General features: G+C 38.5%; 1 protein-coding gene across 5 annotated transcripts in view; it reads left to right on the top strand.

Annotated features, from left to right (window-relative positions):
- RALGAPA2 (Ral GTPase activating protein catalytic subunit alpha 2) overlaps positions 1-22,394 on the top strand; it is a 326,207-nt gene that overhangs the window by 221,024 nt on the left and 82,789 nt on the right. For 4 of the 5 annotated variants that reach the window (XR_010138774.1, XM_054541632.2, XM_054541631.2 and 1 more), the window contains one exon: positions 20,823-20,950. Coding sequence is in view for 4 of the 5 variants with exons in the window: in XM_054541632.2 (XP_054397607.2) it covers positions 20,823-20,950 (128 nt within the window). In the remaining variant the exon portion in view is untranslated. Of the gene's footprint in view, positions 1-20,822; positions 21,024-22,394 lie in introns of all 5 variants that reach the window. The other variant, XM_063720678.1, reaches the window with a different exon arrangement.

Raw genomic sequence — 22,394 nt, 5'->3', positions numbered from 1 at the left:
TCTATTGAGGGAACGCAGATGCCAAAAGTCACTTCATATTAAATATTTGCATCATTTTTTATTCTGATCTCCATGTGCGTGAAGTTTTCAGTTTTGTGTGTGAAAATGGCTCTTAGTGCTAACATTTGTATTTGTCCATGAAGAGCACTAGTTTAAAGAATTAAACTGAAAATTTTAATATAAGGGAACCAGTGAATTTAGTGTCTTACAGCTTTCAAGAAGAAGAAATGTGTTTCTTTAATTTTTAGTATGGATTAATTGGCTTTATTAGCTCATTTTCAACATAGGCCTCTAAAATGTCATTTAATGTCTGAAAAATGTCACCTTTATTTTTAAATAAAAAACATGCAAGGCGTTTTAATTCACTTTATAGAATCAAAAGTGATTTTTTAAAAAGGTAGTACACTTATAATGCATGAATATAATTATTAACATACCTTGTAAACTTTCTTTTAAAATGTTTGCACATTTAATGAATTTGGCTATAAATTCTGACAAGATGAATTGAGCAAATCGCTTTCTTAATATTTTAATTCTAAAAGCCTAAAGGGAAGAAGAGAATAATGGCCAACTGGAAATTTAGTATTATCCTTACGTTTAAAGTACAAACCATTACAATGTAATAAAATTAATCCAGACATTTCCAGGGCAAGTGTGGCTGACCTTTTGTTCACCAACCACTGACCCCAGGGTGAATGCAAGAGGCTTGCGGAGGGAAAGTCTGTTTGTTTGGCTTCAGTCCCTGGTATTTAAATTGCATTCCCTAATCAAATGAAAAGGCTGTCCTCTCTATCAGGTTACAGAATCCATGGCAACATTTGGCCTTTTATATCCATAATGTTAGCCTTTTTGTTTGCATCTAAGTAGAGACACCTGGAGCAATGTTAACATTAACCGATTTAGCATTAATAGCTTCATTATATAAGAATTTCTGATCAGATAGCTGTTACTTTTGTTATATTGCTTCAGCTTGTATTGTTGTCATTTTTTATCTCCCTGCTTGGCAACCAGGCAATGATTTGCAAATTTTTTTTGTCTTGATTAATTAAGCAATATAATTATCAGTAACCGTGATGCAGTCTTTGCTCAACAAAGCTTCTGAGAGAAAACAATGGTAAGTCTGTTAGTATGAATGCATTCCACGCGTCCCAGATGCATGAGGATATTACGGACAATGAGGGGAAAGGCCGCCTGTGAGCGAGGACAAAGGGTGCCACGCAGACTCGACACACTGCACATACCGCCAGGGACATGCTGCGGGCTCCCTGGGACACAGACGCCTCGTTAGATTACAGCTAGTCAGCAGAGATTAATTCTCAGCCATTTGGTACAATAATTTACCCATTCCCCAGTCTTTTAACTAGTGCTCCTTACTGTGGAAGGGAAGGTTTTGTACTCAAAAGGTTTATTTAACCTTGCCTACTTTTAGGGATCGCCATCAAAATCATTATTTTTTTCTTAGAAATTGTAATGACGCAGCTGCTTGAAGTTAAGGAATATTCCTTTTGAAGGACAGGATATGCATAAGTTTCCAAAATTGTAGGTAGAGTCAAAGACATTCTTTTAGCACCTGTATATTTCATCCAAGTACAGTATGACTCTGTGGTCTAAGTACATTTATTTTACTGTTCTCTGGGCAGCCATACTCCTCTAAGAATAATTTTAATCCTTTTTTGAAAGAAAAAAAAAAACCTCATCAGTACACAAAAGTCTTGCTCATTGGATAGAGTCATGCATATTCAAATTGTACTTTCATTCACTCGGCCTCATTAATAGCGTATGTAATAATGTAGGGCTATTTGTAATACAAGCTTACAGGCAGCATTGCTTCCAAGTCCTTTGAAATTTAACATATTTCGCTTTTTCATTCCATGCACCTCCCTTAAATATACAAATTATGTGCCTGGCAGAATCCGCCTCCTCTTAATAATACACAGCATTTGTGAAATGGTATGTTGAAGAAGTGTGGGTGTGCTTGTGTGAACGCATAAAACCCTCTCATCTGAGTGGGCCTGTTCACTTCTTGAGCTTTGTATTGAACTTCTTTTTTTTCCTTAAAAAAAAAAAAACTCAGTGTGCTTAGCAGCATCATTCCATTGTTAAATTACTTTCAAAATAAGTCCATCTCCATAAACATTGACACAATCGTTCTTTGGTCACAGAAAAGAAATGTGTTATTGTTAGACTTATGTTTTTTCCAGCTTTTATTACTAAGTCAGCAGTCAGGGAAAGACTTGCATATAGAGCAGAATGTGAGTGATTCAAGGCGTTTGTTAAAATGCCAGAGTTGTTCTTCAGAAAAGTGATTCATAGAGCTTCCACACTGCAGTGAGTACCTGTGCTGCTTTCCCTCTCTTTCAGTATCTGGAAAGTAATATTGGTGTTCAAAGTGTTTGCCTTCAGAAATTTGCGAAGGTAAGTTTTAGTGGTTTGGGCATGTTTATTTCCAAGCATAGTAGTGACTGGCTGGTGACCGGTTGATCAGAGGGTAGATGTTCAGAAGCAGCCTTGAGCAGGAGCAGTTGAGACAAGAGGAAGTTTTGGTGAAGTGTCCTCCTCTTCACCTCAACCAGAGTGTCCCTTTTATAAATAAATGGAAAATATGCTAATGTCCTCTGAATTTTACTTACTCAGCCCTGGTACATATGAGCATGGAGAAAAAAATGATAGTGATTCAGTGATTTCTGAAAAGCATAGGAGGAGAAGTAGTAAGACAGGAGATGGGATACCAGAGTTCCAGTTCTAAGCCTACCACAAGATGGTAGGTGTCTTGGGCAGATCTTTCCATTTCTTTGAATCTTAGCTTCCTCAGCTGTTAAATGCTGGTTGAGAACCAAGGCTTCTCTGTAGTTCTTACAGGGATTCTAAATGTCTTTTTTTTTTTGGATCCTCTTGTTCCTAGCTGCCCGTACCTTTCCTTAAGTTGTCCTGACTATCCCCAGAGCGTCATGGAAGTAGTCACTGGCTCTCTTGAAGGTTCAGCAGCTGTTGTGAGTGAGTGAGTGTGTGTGTGTGTGTGTGTGTGTGTTCATGTGTGTTCATGCATCCCTCTTCAGGGTGACATCTAGCCCAGGACCTTTACCTGGAGCAGGTGCCCAGAAATGCTGGGAAAAGGCTGTTGTGCCAGAAGTTACAAGAGCATTTGCACATGGGAGGCTGAGAGGAGCCTAGGATTGGCACTGAGCTTGAAAGGAAGTCTTTTAAGCTTACTAGTGTGGCCTCACGGTATAGGGAGAGTGTCTGACTTTGCAACATGGTTATGTAAATTTCTTTCTTTTCATTTTATATGTGCAGTTTTCTTAAATATTTATCCCAATCACAGCCAGCTAACCTGTTTAAGATTAAATCATGCTCTTTAAAATGCTCTGGGAACTTCTCAGGGAAAATAAATTGTTAACCTTTGAATATACAAAGAATTATTTATTTAGAAAAGATCATTGAAAATACCAAACAACCAGAATGTACTAAAATAGGTTATTAAATGGATTACTATGTTATGTTCTGTTTGGGTAATTTATTATTATTGTTATTAGCATTATTTTTAGTAAAGGAATGACATTGAGAACTATGTGAAAAGGCATCTGTCATTTGCAGATGTTAAATTAAAATCAAATTTCTTCTCTAATTCATTGCCACTTCTAATTAGAGGAATTCCCTAGATACAGGGGATTTGTATTATTCCTTTTGTCCAGTTTTTGAAAGACTGAGTCACCCACGAGCAGTTGCTGAAGAATACTAAAGAATGTTTATTTATACAATAAGCCTTGATACAGATGGAAGAAAATCTATAGCCTACTATTATTAGCTCTTAGCTGCTGTTTTATCTTTCACAACAATTTGGCTTTTGAGAATTTCTTCTCAACTGATTTTCCTCAGAAGTTGATGTTGTTTCCCCTTTTTTAAGTTGGTCTTTGCATATACATCTTCTTATTTGCTTTATCTTCTCTCCTTTGGCCAGCCAGAGCCAGCCTGTGTAAATGCATACCAAATGGCAAATGGTAGTGTAAGAAAGCAAGGCAGCTCTCATTCTCTGCCTCTGAGCTACTCAGTAGGAAGGACCTTTTGGCCCAAGAGACAGCATGCTCCCCAGACCCCTTGGCATGTGACTGCCTAGGTTCCTGAACACAGGTGCACACAATGTCAGCCTCTCAGCCCAGCAAGGAGGATGGGTGTCCAGAGCACACAGAACTTTTCTGTGAAAAGGAAAGAGCACTCATTGCCCCAAATCAGATAATTTATCTTTACAGTAGTATTTTCTATGCTGTACTTGAAATGTATTAGTTTGTTGTTGTTGGGTTTTTTGCTCTTTTTTTTTTTCATGAATACTTTCATTACAACTCCACCTCACCAATTACTGGACTGCTTTTAGTATAAGCCATAAGAGGAAGTACACTTATTTTTTTTATATAGAATATTTTTTAAATGAACTCTTTGAAGTGTGGTGTTACTAAAGATAGAAGAAAGAAAGGGTTATTCTTTCTTATTTTCTTATTTCTTATTTGAACCTGGCAACACGAATGATCTTAGACTATGAGTAGATTCTTAATTTTCCTTTTTGGAACTGAAACGCCTGTGTTTTCTACCAGTACTGTCATAGAGGGAAAGCTCATTATTAGTCATCACTAGTAGAACTAACAGCCTCCTCCTTCTTTGCTCCCATTTGAATTCTCATAGGTCCAGCTGCTTCCTCTGTGCTGTAGACACTGATATCAAAATAGCTTTGCCCAATCTTTGCAGTTTTTAAATCTTTATGTTTTAATTGTGGAACATTTTCCTCAAACCCACCAAATAAAACTATGGCAGTGGAAGGAGGCTACTCAGGATCCCAAGGCCACTCCCGTCACCCTTCCCCTGGCCTTTCATGCATCTCCATGAAGTAAAAGACAGATGGTCACAAGAGATCTTATTCTAGAAATGTCGAAAGGAGCAACAGATTTGGTTAATGCCCAGCAATCAGTCCCTTGGGAACGGGAGTGCTTCATTCAGTCAAGCAGGCAACATCTATCTGTTGAGGCTGCTTCATGACAGGTACTATCAAGGGCTGGGGGTCCCACTCTCCTGGAACCTAAATTTTAGTAAGGGAGATGGCCAGTAAATAAGTAAATAAATGGTTGAGCCGAGACTCTTTTATAGAAATGGGTATTTCAGAGAAAGTAAAGCAGAGTGATAGAATGGGCAGGAAGGAGGCTGCTTTAATTCAGATAGGGAGACGTCTGGTTTCCAGTCAGTATGTAGGGAGCTTGATAGTCATCACTGCCATCCTGACAGCAAGAAAAAGAACAAGCTGATAATCAGCAGTTAACTGATAATCAATCAGTTCTTCTTAGATTCATCAGAGAAATGAAATGACCAGGCAAACCCCTGTCCCTAAAGTTAGAGAGACAGACAGGCAGATACAGAGAATCACAGCTTATCAGGACAGAAGCCCAGAAGCAGAAACCTCTGGGAAACCAGTACCACAGTAGGAATACTTAAATTATAATTCACCAATTGCAGGAGGCTTAGTGTAGGCAAATCTGAGAGTTAAATAGAGTCAAGTGGGGCTGGCTGACAATCCCCCACACTTTTGTGAGTTCTACCTCTAGGATACCTACCAGGTTCTCACAGTAAAAACTGGAGGAAAATCCCCTCTTTGGCAGAAAAAGGGAGAAAGCAGTCATTTGGAAATACAGTTGACCTTTCAGCAACATGGGTTTGAACTGTGTGGGTCCACCTACACATGAATTTTTTTTCAACCAAACACAGATGGAAAATATACAGTATTTGTGGGAGACAAAACCCATGTAAATGGAGGGCTGACTTTTGGTATTTGTGGGCCAATTGTGGGAATTAAGTATGCTTGGATTTTGGCATGCACAGGGGTGGGGCATTGGTTCTGGAACCAGTCCCCCTCATATACCTAGGTATGACTATATACCCAAAGTATTTTGTTCTTCTTAACAAAGTCTGCCCTCAAGAGAAACTTTTTTTTTTTTTTTTTTTTTTGAGACCAAGTCTGGCTGTGTCACCCAGGCTAGAGTGCAGTGGCACGATCTCAGCTCACTGCAACCTCTGCCTCCAGGGCTCAAGCAATCCTCGCACCTCAGCCTCCTGAGTAGCTGGGACTAAAGGCGACCTTTAGTCCACCACGCCTGGCTAAGTTTTGTATTTTTTTTGGAGAAACAGGATTTCACCGTGTTGCCCAGGCTGGTCTCAAGCTCCTGAACTCAAGTGATCCACTCACCTCAGCCTCCCAAAGTGCTGATATTACAGGCATGAGCCACTGTGCCCAGCCAAGAGAAACTATTTTAACACAGCCTATCTGGCCTGGGGGAAGGGAAACACTTAATACCAACGCCCTCTAGTCTCCTATCTCATCTAAGTTGGAATTGGAAGGAGACAAGAAAACAAAGCTGACAAGCACTTTTGGAAGGTCACAGTCCAGGGGCACAGGCTCACTGAAAGACTGAGACCTAATCCTAGGACTATAGAATGCTTCCTTTTCTCCATACCTAACTACAGTATCAGGAGGGCTTTTGTATAGTAACAGGGAGTACAGCTGAAAGAACTGCACATCCCAGATCTTATTTAAGAAAAGTTATGGAAAAGAGCCTAGAAATAACATGGGTGATAAAAGCAAGGTCATTCAAAGAAATTTTAACCTCTGACATTTACAGCTATAGAAAACAAGAAGCACGGCCTGTTAGCCAATTAAACATAAAACCCCACATTTGAGGCCTGATTACTTCAGTTCATTTTACCCAATACATCATATCCAGCTTTCAACAAAAAGTACGAGGCACACTAAAAGGCAAAATAAACAATTCTAGGAGACAGAGCCGTCATCAAAACCAGACTCAAATATGGCAGAGATTTTGGAATAATCAGATTGACAATTTAAAATAACTATGATTAATATGCTAAGGATACTAATGGAAAAAGTGGACAACATATAAGAAGAGATGGCTAATGTAAGTAGAGAGATAGGCACTCCAAGAAATAATTAAAATGAAATGCTAGAAACCAAAAACCCTATGACAGAAACAAAGAATGCCTGATGGGCTCATGAGTAAACTGGGCATGGCCAAGGAGAGGAACTGTGAGCCTGAGCATGTGTCAGTAGAAGCCGTGAAACCATGAAACTGGAATGCAGAGGGGAGAAAAGGTTGAAAAATATCTGAACAGAACTTCCAAGACCTGTGTGAAAATCACAAAAGATGTAAGGACATGTAATGAGAATACAAGGAAGAGAAAGGAGAAGAAATATTGGAAATTGTCATGGCTGAGAATTTTTCAAAATTAATGACAGATCCAGGAAGCACCAGGAACACCAAGCAGAATAAATATCAAAATGTCTATACCTAGGCACATACAAAGCACAGAAAACCAAAAAAGAAGAGAAAATCTTGAAAGGAGCCAGAGGGCTCCTATGCTGGCACCAGTAGCTGCAGAAGAGCAAGGGTAATAAACAGGGCTTCTCTTCAGAAACTGAGCAATCAAGAAGAGAATGGCATAATATATTTAAAGTGTTGAAAGGAAAAAACAAAAACAAAAAACTACCAACCTAGAATTCTGTATCCAGAGAAATTATCCTTCAAAAGTGAAGGAGAAAGACCTTCTCAGACAAAAGTTGAGGGAATATGTGATTAGTAGACCTGCCTTGCCTTTCCTTCATCATCAAAAAAAAAAAAAAAAAAAATTGTATAAGTCATAAAGAGGGACCCACCTAAAGAAGGGAAAAGTTTTAGAGAAGGAAGAAATACAGGTAAAATGAAATCTGTTTTGTTATTCTTTTTTTTGAAACAGACTGTCAGTCTGTTGTCCAGGCTGGAGTATAGTGGCATGATCATGGCTCACTGCAACCTGGACCTCCCCAGGCTCAGGTGATCCTCCTACCCCGGCTTCTTGGATAGCTGGGACTACAGGCACACACCACCATGCCTGGATAATTTTGTGTTTTTTTCTAGAGACAGGGTTTGCCATGTTGCCCAGGCTGGTCTTGAACTCCTGGGCTCAAGTGATCTGCTCACCTTGGCCTCCTAAAGTGCTGAGATTACAGGCATGAGCCACCACACCCAGCCCTTTTCTTATTCTTAATTGATCTAACAGATAACAATATGTTCCAGATAATAATAGCAACAAGTATTTCATACTTATAGCATATGGATAAGTAGTAAATGATAGCAATGTTATAAGGATGGGAGGGAGGAATTGGGAATACTGCCTTATAAGGAACTTCCACTACCTGTGAAGCAGTATAGTGTTATTTGAAAGTGGATTTGGGTTAGTTATAAACGTATTTTCAAACTCAGGGCAACCACCAATAAAACGTTTTTAAAAGAATTATAATATGCCAAGAGAGGAGAAAAATGGACTCATATAAAATTCTCACTTAAAACTAGAGAAGACAGCAAATGAGTGGAAGACCAAAAAAGAAAACAAAGAATAAGGACAATGAATAAAATACATGTCAGTGGTCTTAAATATATCAATTAAAAGAGACTGTCAGAGTGGGTTCCAAAGAAGCCAAGACCCAACTATTTGTGTTGTCTACAGAAGACCCACTTTAAATATGAAGACACAGATTAAAAGTAACGGGATGGAGAAAGATATACCATGCTCACACTAATCAAAGAAAGCTGGAATAACTATATTAATATCAGATGGAGCTAACATCAGAGCAGGGAAAATTATCAGGGGTACAGGGGACATTACATAGCAGAACCTGCAAGGCCACAGTGAGGAGATGGCCCAAATCATGAACTTGATGAACTAGAGCAGGGGTGTCCAATCTTTTGCCTTCCAAGGACCACATTGGAAAAAGAATTATCTTGAGCCACACATAAAATACACTAACACTAATAATAGCTAATAACCTTAAAAAAATTGCAAAAAAAAAAAAATCTCATAATGTTTTAAGAAAGTTCCGAATTTGTGTTGGGCCACATTCAAAGTCATCCAGGGCCACATGTGGCCCACAGGCCATGGGTTGCACAAGCTTAAGCTACAGCAAATCAGTTAGCGCCTCTAGCCTTCATCTCCTCCTCCATGAAGTAGGGATAAAGTGCTGGCCTCATGGGGTTGTTGTGAGAATTACATACTGTACATTGAGCACTGAGATCAGAACCAGGTTCAGTAATTAGGGGTCATAGTCATTGGGCTCATCATCAAAAATGAAATGTTCCTGGGCTTTTAAACCCCTTGTCTATGATTCTTTTGTTATTTTGTCTTAATCTTGTAATCCAAAAATATCTATTATGTATATTATTTTCGTCTCTGTTCACTAAGAATCATTGACTCCAAAGGCATCAAAGGAGAATCACTTACAGGCCCAATTAAGTGATGAACTGTCTTTAAAATATATTCATGGAGATGCCATATTGTTTCCTAAGAGGACTTTCTTACTATTTGGAAATCCCTTTCCGTGTCTGGCTCAGGCTCTGCAAAATAGAATATAAATCAGTCTTTTCCCACCTTCAAGAAACTAGCCCAAGCCCATTGAACCATTTCCTGAGCAGCCTCTCCTCAGAGAGTGCTGCTTGCTGGTGCTCCATGGAGTTATGTGCTCTCCTCAGAGAGTGCTGCTTGCTGGTGCTCCATGGAGTTCCATGGAGTTATGTGTTCCTGGAGGATGGTGCATGGCCTTCCCCTTCCCACATCCCACCCTGAACCATAGAACACACAAGAAGACATTTAGGATTGAACACATTTTACTTTTCATAAAATGTTTATAAAATGTTCAGTGCGTGGACTCCTTGGTGTTTCTGGTAAATAATGTGACTACTATTGTTTTTCCCAATGGGAAAATTATTGTCTTTTGGTACAATATCTTAGCAGATTTATCTGTTACCCACTTTGACATCTCAAGCATAAATGCATAAGTACAAACACACCCTCTCAATTCATAATCCCTGTGGAACTGTGAATTTCCCAGAGGGGGAAACTGTGTCAGATCCTTGAATCCTAGATCTCAGAGGTGAAGGAAGCATTTTAGGTTGTCTGTTCTGACCTTTATGCAGGACACCCCTGATAGCGTCCCTACCCTTGTGTTTGTGCACCAGCATCACTGGAGCACAAGATCAGCTCAAGGTCCGTATAGCTCTCTCTGAATATCCAGAAACCACTTTTTTTCCCCTTTTAGCCTCTCATTTTTATTCTTCATTATTTCCAGTCTGGCACTTGATTCTCTCATTATTCGTTAGAACTTCTTGACTCTCTGAGATTTACTTACGGGATCTGGTTAGAAATGTGGGAAAAACATGTTTTTTGTAGTTCTAATGAAATGCCCCCAAGAAGTTCTGTTTCCTAAGTCTGTACGCAGGATTTAGGGGGTTGCACATGGTTTCCCTGATGCGTGAGGTCAGTGCTTTGTTATCGGCAGATCACCAAGAGAAGACCTGCCCTGCAGTATGAGGTTCCACAGGTGTCGTACAGATTGAGCCTTGATGGATGGTCCTGATGCCTTAGTGATGAGGAAATTTTACCTGTGGAGCAGCTGGGGCCAAGCTTCTCAGGGCGACTGTCCTTGGGCAGGCACTTACATGGAAAGCAGCTATGGTCTGCTTAACCCACTGGCAACCCTCCACTTGCCCATTCTCGCATGTGTGTAGAAACTTTAACAATTTCTTTTCTTACTGGCTTCTTAACCTAAAATTATTTTCTAATTCACTGTTGCAGTATTCCCTACCAGTTACATTGATCTGTTTTAGAGATTGTGATCATGATTGCAATTACTATTGACTTCACAGGCCCTTTCTTTCCATCATTCTGTGATGGGCAGTGGTATTTCTCTCCAGGTATAAAAACATGTACTCTTTCCTACCTGACTTTACCATTTTGGTTTCTGACCACCTAACTTGTGAGGAACACCCAACAGATCTGCAGCCTTTCCAATTCTCACCACGCACCAAATCTTATCTCCTACTGACACACACAGTGAATGTACCTTCAGCTCAGCCTTTCTATTAAGTAAAAGATGGGAAACTTACCTGGTGCTCTGTGTTGCTTTCATTTGGATGACCAGGACATGAAGTGTGTAGATGAGCAGGGGTGGGCAAGTACAGCAGTGCAGAGTCTTGAGAGCAAGCTGGTAATTTCTGCAGAGCATTTCATCAAGTCCCGTATCATCTGGCTTCCCAAACCTGTTCTTCAGCCTTTTATCTTATCTCTATGCATTTTCGTAAATACCTATTCCAGAGCTTCTTTCCATCCTTCTCAAATCCAGTCTAGGCCTCTACACCTGCCTCACTTCCTTTTGTGGCCCTACCTCTGACTTCACTTTGCTCTCAGGAATCCCTCAGGAGCTCTGTGCAGTCCTTTGCCATGTTCTGTCCACAGTCTTTCTGTTTATTTATCTGTAATACTTTAATCATTGACTGGAGGCACAGCATTCATGCAAACCAGCTAGCACTCAGCTAAATTAGTATCTCGTGAAATGCACTTTGGGGAACCCTGCCCTAGAAAAGAGAGCCAGACCCACCTCATGTTTTCATTCCTATTTTTACCATTTGTTTGGAGTGCTCTGCTCTTCCCACCGTGAATCTCTGCCAGCACCCACGGTCATGAGCACCTCCTACATGAAGCCTTCCATGGCTTCTCTCAGCTAGAAAAGAGCTCTCTGTAGCATCAGAATATTTTATCTGCATCCACCCTAAAGCTTTTTTCCCTTTTGCCTTCTTGAATACATAGTTTTACCTCTTCTGCAAACTACCTACAGTTCAGAGCCTCGACTTGTTCATATCTGTATTCCCCCACAGCACTTAACAGCACTTTGATCAAATGATGCAAATGAACAACTATTAAACAGATGGCACGTGAAATCTCTGCCTTTTTTGACACAGAAAGATTCACTGTAGTCTTTAGAATTTTCAGACAAAGTTTTAGAGTCTTCTGAGTATTCATTTTTCCCAAAAGCTATCTTCTGGTATTTTAGAGAGTGTATTTATATTATACAGAGATAGGAATGTAGGAAAATAAAAATTCCGTTTCTCAGAAATACACCTTACATTTCTCTTAAGGTTTTTACATATATTTCAAAATTGTATGTTTTTTTTTACCTTGCCTCTCATTAGGACAGTACTATTTGCAACACGCTTTCGGGGTTGGTAGGGCATTTGAACCTTTTGGTCACTCTGTGAGGCCCATAGGGCAGAAAACACTGCCGTTGTGCTCCAAATATATATGTAGTTGATATGAGTATAAAGAATTTATCCAAGAGTACTTGATTCTGGTACCAAGTCCAGCATCCTGAATCCCAGTAGACTGAATCTCTTTAAGAGTAGAGAGGTATCAGTTTTCACACCTGTATGCAGATGCTTTCTATATTCTGTGTGCACATCCTGTGTTCACATTATAGGTATATGTGTGAAGTCAAGGAGAAATTTGAATTCTAGACCTTTGTATTAAGTCACCCACCTCTTGCATGATAAAAGCAGCGCCAAAAATTTGGACACAGAAATCACAGCCGTATCATTGTTATGAACACAATACTTGCAGTTTTTTAGCAGAATGAATAACTGACCAAACTGGGTAAGTTAAGCTACACACATTCTTCATTTGTCATTTTCAACGTGGCCCGCCTCTCGGTAGACCCATCCATGGCAATATTCCAATCCTGGAAGCTGGAGGTTATCTGTGAGGAATTGGAACAGAGTTCAGTTGTTCATTGCCCTGCTTTGGACCATCAAGATGTCTGCATTGCATCCTTGAAAGATTAATCTCCACAAATCAAATGGGTATTTCAGATCATTTTCTGTGTCCTAAGGATTCTTTTTTGTCCTTGCTCCAACAACTGGGCACATCCTTATGCTGGCATGCTGGCTAGTGTTGCCACGTGGACTTCAGTGTCATCACTTTGCTGCAAAAGGCTTTCTTTGCTTTCACAATATCTTGCCAAGAAGAGTCCCTGCATATGAAGTGTCTTCATCTGGACCCAAACCTGAGAAAGAGAACTTAATATGGGCTACACCTTCTAGGTGTGTGCCTCCCCTGAGCACTGTACTTCTTTAGTCAAGGAACACATGATAGGGGCTCCACAAGCAACTCCTCATCTGCAGGTGGTAAGGAAATCCAGTTGGTCAGCAGTCATGGAAAATCTTATTAATCCCCAGCTTTGGTCATCATGCTAGGAGAGGGCACTTATGAGTCACTCAGAAACTTCAGGTGGTTGTGACATATACATGCTCAGCAGGATGAAATACTGAGATAAGGTTCTGATTAGGACTAATACTTCATGTTGTCTTCCATTAAATTTACCATTGAGCATGGGATCAGGAGTGAGTGTTCCATGAGAACCCTTCCCCATCCGCTTTGCACAGCAGCAGCACTGTTTTCCCTGGCAGGACCACTCACCCTGTCTATCCTGGAGCCTCCTTTACTGCCTCAGTGTCCAGTGGTCTGTGGAGCCTAAAATAACTGACCATCAGTTTCCACTTCCCACTGAGAACACTGTGTCTTCTTCTAGGAAGTACTTAAGTACTAAAGTACTCCTGAAGTACTAAAAACTAAAGTCAGAGACTATCATCATAGAGATAGGAAAAAAGGACATACCATACCTTATGGGTCAGTATCCCCAACTCATGGGGTGATATATCCCAGTTAGCTTGGTGAATGATTTTCAGCAGTCATCAAACAGGCAGGAGGCTGTGTGGGTAGGCCCTCCTGTAACTCCACTGGTCCCATGTGCCTTACTCATACTGTATTTCTTACCACAGGTTGGGATATATCTTGCTGTGAGGTAAGGCAAGTCCCTACCCAGTTCTTCTTTGGCTTTTTTTAGCCAGTTTCATTTCTATAAATGTCTTAGAATCAGCTTGTCAAGACACATACATGCCACGCATTAAATCCATAGGTCAATCTAGGAAGGAAAGTCACAACAATATTGAGTCTTCTAGTCTAGGAACACATCTATCATTTCATTTATTTAGACTAACATCTCTGAATAAAGTTTTGTAACTTTCTTTATACTTTCCTTGTTAGATCTATTTTATATTTTTATGCTGTCGTAAATAATATTTCCTTTTCTAACCATTTGCTGCTGGTGGAGAGAAATGCATTTGGATTTTTGGTGAATATATTCTGTATCCATTGACTTTGATAAACACTCTTACTAATTCTGACCATTTGCCATAGATTATGTTGGAGATTCTGTGAGTACAGTTATACCATCTAAAAAAAATGACAGTTTTTCTTCCTTTCTAATTCATAATCCTCTTTTTGTGTCTTGCATTACTGTATTGGCAAGGATCTCCAGTGCAAATGTTGGTAGATGTGATGTAGGGGAACATTTCTTTTCTCCTTCACAGTCTCCCACATCAAGTTCTCAATGTTTCACCATTTAGTGGTTGCTCTGGAATTCTGTAGATATTCTAGAACAGATTAGGGAAGTTCGCTTCTATTCCAGGATTGCTAAGAATTTTTTTCCTTAACTGGATTTTGAATTTTATAAAACACTTGTTTAAATGTTTTTTGAGGTGATTACCTGACTTTTCTCATTCAGTCTATTAATGTGGTTGTATACAGACTGATTTTTACTGAAATTTGTATTCTTGGGATATACCCGACTTGGTCATGATATTGTTATTTTTGCACATTATGGAATTGGCTTGCTGATATTTTGTTAGGGTTTTTGTATGCATGTTCATGAGTGAGATTGGCCCCTCATTTTGGTATTAAGATTGTACTAGCCTAATAAAATGAGTTTGTTTTCTCTTTTCCTATACTATGGAAGTTTCTCCAAAATAATAGTTATTTGTTCTTTTGAAGATTTTATTCGAATTTTGTTATTTTGAGTATGGTTATTCAAAGATTTTATAGAATTTGCCAGTGAAGGCTTCTGAGCTGGCTTTTCCTTGTTAAAATGTTTTTTTCTACTATGATTCACCTACTTTAAAGCTCATAGAATTATAGCTCTTATATATCATCTTGTGTCTGTGTTTTCTAAATTGTATTTTTCTTCTCATTTGGCCATTTCATCTAAACTTTCAAATTTATAGGCATAAAGTTACGTATATTTTCTAAGTGTCTATGGTTGGATTCCTTTTTATTTCTAGTATTATTTAGTTGTGCTTTTTTTTTCTTGATTCACCTTGCCAAAGACCTGTCAATTGTATTAGACTTTTTTCAAAGAACCAACTTTTTTTTTTTTTCCAACTTTTATTTTAGATTCCAGGAGTACATGTGCAGGTTTCTTACCTGGGTATATTGCATGATGCTGAGGTTTGGGGTATGAATGGTCCTGTCACCCAGGTACTGAGCTTAGTACCCAATAGTTAATTTTTTGACCCTTGCTCCCCTCCCTCCCCCTTCTAGTAGTTCCCAGTTTCTGTTGTTGCCATCTTTTTATACAATTTTTGTTATCTTTATGTCCATGAGTACTCAGTGTTTAGCTCCCACTTATAAGTGAGAACATGTGGTATTTGGTTTTCTGTTCCTATGTTAATTTGCTTAGGATAATGGCCTCCAGCTGCATCCATGTTGCTGCAAAGGACATGATTTTTTTTTTTTTTTCTTTATGGTTTCTTAAAGAATTAACTGTCGATCTTGGTTTTCCTTTTATTGTATGTTTGTTTTCTATTTTTTAATGATGACTTTTATCTTTATTAGTTCTTTCCCTCTACTTTCTCTGAATTTGTTTGATTCTTTTGGTTTTTCAGTACTTCTTGAGATGGATGCCTATCTCATTATGTTGCAGTCTTTATTTCTTTCTAATATGAGCATTTGATTCTACACGGTCCCTGTAAGTACTGCTATAAGGTATAAGTTATAATATCTATTAGTCTTACTTTATCAGTTAGCTTAACATATTGCTAAATTTCCATTTCAATATTTTGTTGACCCATGAGTTATTTAGAAGTATATTTCTTAATTTCTAAACATAGAGGTTTGTGCCAATTATCTTTTTGTTGTTGTTTGTTGTCAATAGCTTTTTGGGCACAGAATATGGATTGTAAAATTTCCACCCCTTGAAATTTATTGAGATTTGCTTTATGACCTAGAACAGAGGCCAGCAAACATTTTTTGTAAAGGGCCAGATAGTAAATATTTTAGGCCTTGGGTCTGTCACAACTAAATAACTCTGTCGTTATTGTGCAAAAGTAGCCATAGAAAATGTATAAGTGGGCTGGGCATGGTGGCTCATGCCTATTATCCCAGCACTTTGGGAGGCTGAGGTGCATGGATCACTTGAGGCCAGGAAGTCGAGACCAGCCAGGCCAACATGGTGAAACCCCGTCTCTACTAAAAGTACAAAAAAATTAGCTGGGCTTGGTGGCACAGGCCTATAGTCTGAGCTACTTGGGAGGCTGAGGCACTAGAATTGCTTGAACCTGGGAGGCGGAGGTTGCTGTGAGCCAAGATTGAGCCACTGCACTCTAGCCTAGGCAACAGAGTGAGACTCTGTCTCCAAAAAAAGAAAAAAAGAAAATGTGTAAGTGGGTAACTGTGGCTGTGTTCCATTAAAATTTACTTATTAACTGAAATTTAAATCTCATAATTTTCACATCACAAAATACTTTTAATTTCTTTCCAACTGTTTACAAAGTAAAAAGCATTCTTAGCTTGCAGGCCATACACAAGTAGGTGCCAGGTTGGAATTAGGCCCGGCAGGCTGTATTCATGGATCCTTGGCTGAGGATATGGTCACTTTTTAAAAAGTATTCTGTACATGCTTGAAATGAATGTGTTTTCTGCAGTTGTTGGGTAGAGTATTTTATATGTTTCCATTATGATGAGTTTGTTAGTTGTCTTGTTCAAATCCTCTGTATTCTTGCTGTTTTCTGGAAAACGTTTCCTTGGAAATATATTTAATATTGAAAAGGGCACAAATTGTAAGTATACAGCATGATGGATGTTTTCAAAGTGAACACACTTGTGTAATACCACCCCAGATCAAAATAGAGGATATTGCCAGCCCCCAAAATTCTTGGTCGTACCCCATCTCAATCACTAATACAATGAAGAAGTGGCCACTATTCTGACTTTTGGGCCTATTGATTTGTTTTACTTGGTTTTGAACTTTCTAGGAATGAAATTATGTAGTATGAACTTTTTAGTGTCTGTTTCTTTCACTCATCATTATATTTGGATTATTTTCATGATGTTACATGTAGTTGTGGTTTGTTCATTTTCATTACTGTGGAATATTCTGTTGGGTGAATATAACACAAACTTTTAATTTGTTCTCCTCTGGATGGACCTTGTGGCTATGTTCTGTTTGGTGAATATGTATAACTTGCCTTTTCATTTTTGTGACGGGCAGTTTTAGAAATTTCTATATAGTCCAATGTATTTTCTTTCTTTAATGATTTATGCCTTTTGTACCCTAAAAAATCCTTGCCTATCCTAAGGTCATGGTGATTTTGTCATATTTTTTTCTGGAGGCTTTATGGTTTTAGCTTTAATATTTCAGTCTATAACCCTCTCAATTTTTGTGCGTGATATGAGATGAAGGTCAACGTTCACTTTTCCATATGGCTCTCCAGTTGTTCCAGTGTCTTTATTGAAACAGACTTTTTTCTTCCACCAAACTGATATGCTGCCTTTATTGCAAATCAATTACCATGTAGGTATGGCTCTATTCTTGGACTCTGTATTTTGTTTTATTGAAATATTTGTTTATCCTGGTACCACTATAATGATTTCTTAATTATTATATTTTTATAGTATGCCATGAAATTAGGTAATATAATTCTTTTTATTATCATCTTTGACTAATTTATGTCTTTTCATTTCCATATGAACTTAGAAGTATTTGGTACATGTATATTTTTTAAAAGCTTGCCAGAATTTTGATTGGGTTTTGTTGAATCTGTAGCTTAATTTTAGCAGAATTGACATCTTAACAATATTGAAACTTCCAGTCCATGAACATTGTACATCTTTCCATTCATTTAGCTTGTCTTTAATTTATCTCATCACTGTTTGGTAGTTTTCAATATAGATGTCTTGCACAGTTTTGATGCAGTTATAAACAACATTTTTACATGTCTTTTCCCAATTGTTGGTTGTTAACATTCAGAAATATAACTGATTTGAGGAGTATATTGTTTTCTGAGACTTATCAAAATTCACTCACTAATTCTAGTTAAATTTCTTTGAACTTTTCATATATATAATCATGTTATCTGTGAATAAAAACAGTTTTACTTCTTTCTAACCTTTATGTTCCCCTCTTCTCCCCTACCCTTCTTCTTTCTTTCTCTTAATTTTCTTTATTGTAGTGACTAGGATCTTCAAAAATGTTGACTAGAAGAGGTGAACATAGACATCATTGCCTTTTCAGATCCCTTTTAGAAAACACTTAATCGTTCATCATTAATTATGACACCTTTTTCCCCCTTTAAGCTCTCATTAAATTGAGGCATTTCCCTTCTATTCATGGTTTGCTGAGAGTTTTTGTTCTGTTTTGTTTTTCTAATTATGAGTGAGAGTTAAATTTTATTTATTGCTTGTTCTGTGTCTGTTAAAGTCATGTTGTTTTTATTCTGTATTTTGTCAATGTGGATTTTTGCACATTGCAAAAATAAATTGCACTGATGGATTTATGAATGTTAAATGAACCTTGAGTTCCAATGGAAAATTCTGCTTGATAAGATATATTGTCCTTTTTTATCTTGCTGGATTTAATTTACAAAAAATTTATAAAGGATTTTTGCATCATTGCTGAGAGATATTAGTCCATAGTTTTCTTACCATGTCAGCTCTTTATGGGCAGAGACAGTCTCTTATTCATTATTGTATCCCAAGCCCCTTCACCAATGCCAACCACAGAAAAGGGGCTTTACAAATAAATAGTTTTTGAGAAAAGTTTAAAGACCTAGGATGGAGACCCACCTTCATTAATTTAAATTATTTAAAATATTAATGAATGTAACTCATTTAGCAGGTATTTGCCTTCCAATTGTGTGTCAGGTACAGTGCTACTCAGAAGGGGTTTTCCTTGTCCATCTCCAGCCACTCCTTCTTTTCTAATTGTTTCTCATGTCTCTAAGCTCTAAACATTGGAAGGCCAGAGGATATAGTCCTTGAGTCTCTTTTCTTGATCTTTTGTTGATGTTATCTGATCTCATGGCTAGAAACATCATCTCTAAGTGAACAGCTCCAACCTAGGCCTTTCCCCTGACTCTAGCGTGGTATAGCTACTTCTGCCCAATACATCATCACTGGATACCCAATAGGCATCTCTAACTTAGCATGTCTGAAGTTGAGCTACTGACCCTCCCTCTTAGTCTTCTCCATTTCAGGAAAACATAGCTCCAGCCTTCCAATGGCCAGGCCAGAAACTGTGGCATCGTCCTTGACACCTCTCTGTCTCTCCCACCTCATTAACCATCCTCAGCAAATCCTGACAACTCTACCTTCAAAATATATCTGTCACCTTTCTCCACTTCTGCTGCCATTCTGATCCAAACCATTACCATCTCTTGCCTAGGTTATTCAGTAGTCACTAGCTAGTCTCCATAATTCCCCTTTGCAGTTTTCTCAACACAGATGCCAAAACAATACCTTTAAAATGTAGATTAGATCATATCCCCTGCTTCCCTAAACCCTCAGGAGGATTTGATCTTACTCAGAGTAGAAATCCAGAATGCTTAAAACTTCCTATAAAGCCCCCTTGTGACCTGCTTGACTTTAGCTCTTAATTCTTCCTTTTACTCGCTTGGCCCCAGCCATGGTGACTTCCTTGCTGTTGCTTAAACATGCTAATTTTACTCCCACCACAAGGCCTGAGCTGTTACTCTGCCTGGAATGTTCTTCCATTAGATGTTCTCATAGCTTGTGGTTTGTGCTGTTTATTCTCTGAAATCTCCAATAAATTCCAAGCTCAATAAATTCAGGGATTTTTGTACTATTCACTGTTGTTTCTGCAGTGAGTAGAACAGTGTCCAACACATAATAAATATTTTCTGAATACATGAATAGGTGAGTAATAAGTGAATGAATATAAGAGTTACATGATCTCATGGAGCTCATGTAAGAATTGTGATCTCATGGAGCTTACAATCTGCATGTTACTGAATAAAATTAAAGAAATTCTAAAGGGGGAAAAAGGAGAGAGAAGAAATAAATCCAAAAAAAGGCAAGTACAGAAACTTGTGAGTTTTCCACATAACAGAAATGGGTTCAGCTAAGAAAAGCCCGTCTCTATTAAAAACAGAAGCTGGGTGTCGTGGTGCAACTGTAATCCCAGCTACTCAGGAGACTGAGGTGGGAGGATGCTTGAGCCCAGGAGTTTCAGGCTGCAATGAGCTATGATTGTGCCACTGCACTCCAGTTTGGGTGAGAGAAGGACACCCTGTCTCAAAAAAAAGTAGAAGGAAATGAAGGTAATGCAGTATCTTGGAAGCAGAGGGGGAAAAGGTCACGAAGAATGAGGACTGTGTAGGACTTTGTAGTTGTTGACAGGGATCATCATCATCTCCTTTAAGAGTAAATATACATCAGGACCCATGGCAGGAACATTACCAGTTCCACAACTGGTTTCAGAGAGATGCAAGGATACTGTGCAGTGAAGCACGTCTGTGTATCATGCATAATTCACATGATGTAGGCACGTAAGAGCAACACCATTTCAGTAAATGACAACAGAAGAGAAAAAACGAAGAACCTGGTAAAATTTTGTCATTGAAAGTTTTGCTGGAGAACCCTAATAGAGGAGCATTGTGGAGCAGTCCTGCTTCACTCAGTTTGAAAGCCCTGGACCTGTGTCCTGTTAAGGTCAGCGTCTGCTCTGTGGGTGACAGCTTACATGCTCATTGCAGATCTGACATCAGTCAGCTACTCTCATATCTTTGATTTGACTTTTATCAGTTTTTAAAATTTGTTTTTCCATTTCAAATCAACAGGTTCCATTTTTTGGGCCTCTGTTTGATGGAGCCATAGTGAGTGGGAAGCTGCTGCCAAGCCTTGTATGTGCCACGTGCATCAACGCCAGCAGGGCTGTGAAGTGCCTCATCCCACTCTACCAGAGCTTGTATCTTTTTGCTTTAAATATGTAACTTACTAACCATCCCAGAATCAAGATTCCTGGCAGTTTTTCATAAGAGGTAAGTATTCAAAACTGAATTGAAGAGGGAAGAGAATTTTTTTCAACCTCTGTTAAAACTAACATAGTGGTTTTTCATAGCACTTGTTAATTTATATTAAATATAATAATTTTATGCTGCATTAAACTTAGAGTTTACTTTCATAATTTACTCACATTCGTTTGTGTCTGAGAAGCTGTGACCATTATGAGATGCTCATATCTCCTTATGTATTTTGCCCCACTTTCAGTCTCATCCTGTATCCCTCTTATTTGTGGCAGCCAATTATGTATAAGTTGAGATGCTGAGCAAAACGTATTGCTCATTCAGAGTGCCTACCAGAAACCAAAGCAAATGAAATGGCCCTAATAAATCAAAGAATGTGGCAGGTACTGCCTGAGAAGTGCAAGTAGGTTTCTGGAAGATCAGAGGAGATAGAAATTGCATCTGGTTGAGAGGAGAGGGAAAGATGTCCTGAATTAAGTTGCATTTGGACTTATCAATAGGAATAGCTAGAAATTCTTTTGTAATTTTCCCAAATCATTGACATTTTCTTCTCTAGTTTCTAATTTTGTTTCCAAAAACAGAAGAAATTTCACTCCTAAAATTTTTTCCTCAAACATTAATTGGCCTGCTGTTATCCTTAAATTCAAGCATGATCTCAAGTTATAAGAAAAAGAGATTAAGATGGGTGACCTCATAAAATTGATGCGAAAAAAAATTGACCTCCTAATAAAACTTAGAATCTCTTTGTTTCTAATTGGTATTGGTAATAATTTGAAACATATTGTGTTTGACCTCTATATATACTTCTCCCAACCTGATCGTAAGTGATGTGTTGCTATAGCAAGTGAGAGTTGGGGTAGATGAAAACTATCCCATGTGAATAGATATGGTTCATGAAAAAATACCTTTCATTAAAATCCTGGTCACTTCATTGACTGCTATTCTGCCTTTAGATTAAAAAAAAATACATATGCCATGTGGCAACTTAAAATTATCATAGAAATGAGTAGCAGAAAAGAGCTATTAGGTCCCATCTGGTCCCTCCCCCGGGGGCCAGGGCAGGATTATTCCCTTCAGTGTACTCTCTTGTGCTTTGTCCAGGCTGGTGGTGAGTTTGGAGATGGCATTCTTTGCAGTGATTTCCACAACACTGTAGATGTAATCTTATGGCTGGTGTCAATTTGGCCTTCAGCATGGAGTTTTTATTTCACATACCGTTAAAAAGAGCTTCTTGGCAGAAATGAGGAAGAACTATTCAGCAATTAGTTTGTCAGTTTGCATGTCAACTAGGACGAGCTGGGCACTCATCAGTCAAGTATGTTGGACCAAGGCAGCAAAAAAAATATATGTATATTATTTTACAAATGAGAAAATTCCATTTTATAT

Source organism: Pongo abelii, chromosome 21, assembly GCF_028885655.2.
Source record: "Pongo abelii isolate AG06213 chromosome 21, NHGRI_mPonAbe1-v2.0_pri, whole genome shotgun sequence".
In the NCBI taxonomy this organism is placed as follows: domain Eukaryota; kingdom Metazoa; phylum Chordata; class Mammalia; order Primates; family Hominidae; genus Pongo; species Pongo abelii.
The sequence above is the reverse complement of the archived record's forward strand: the minus strand, read 5'-3'. Positions and strand labels throughout refer to the sequence as shown.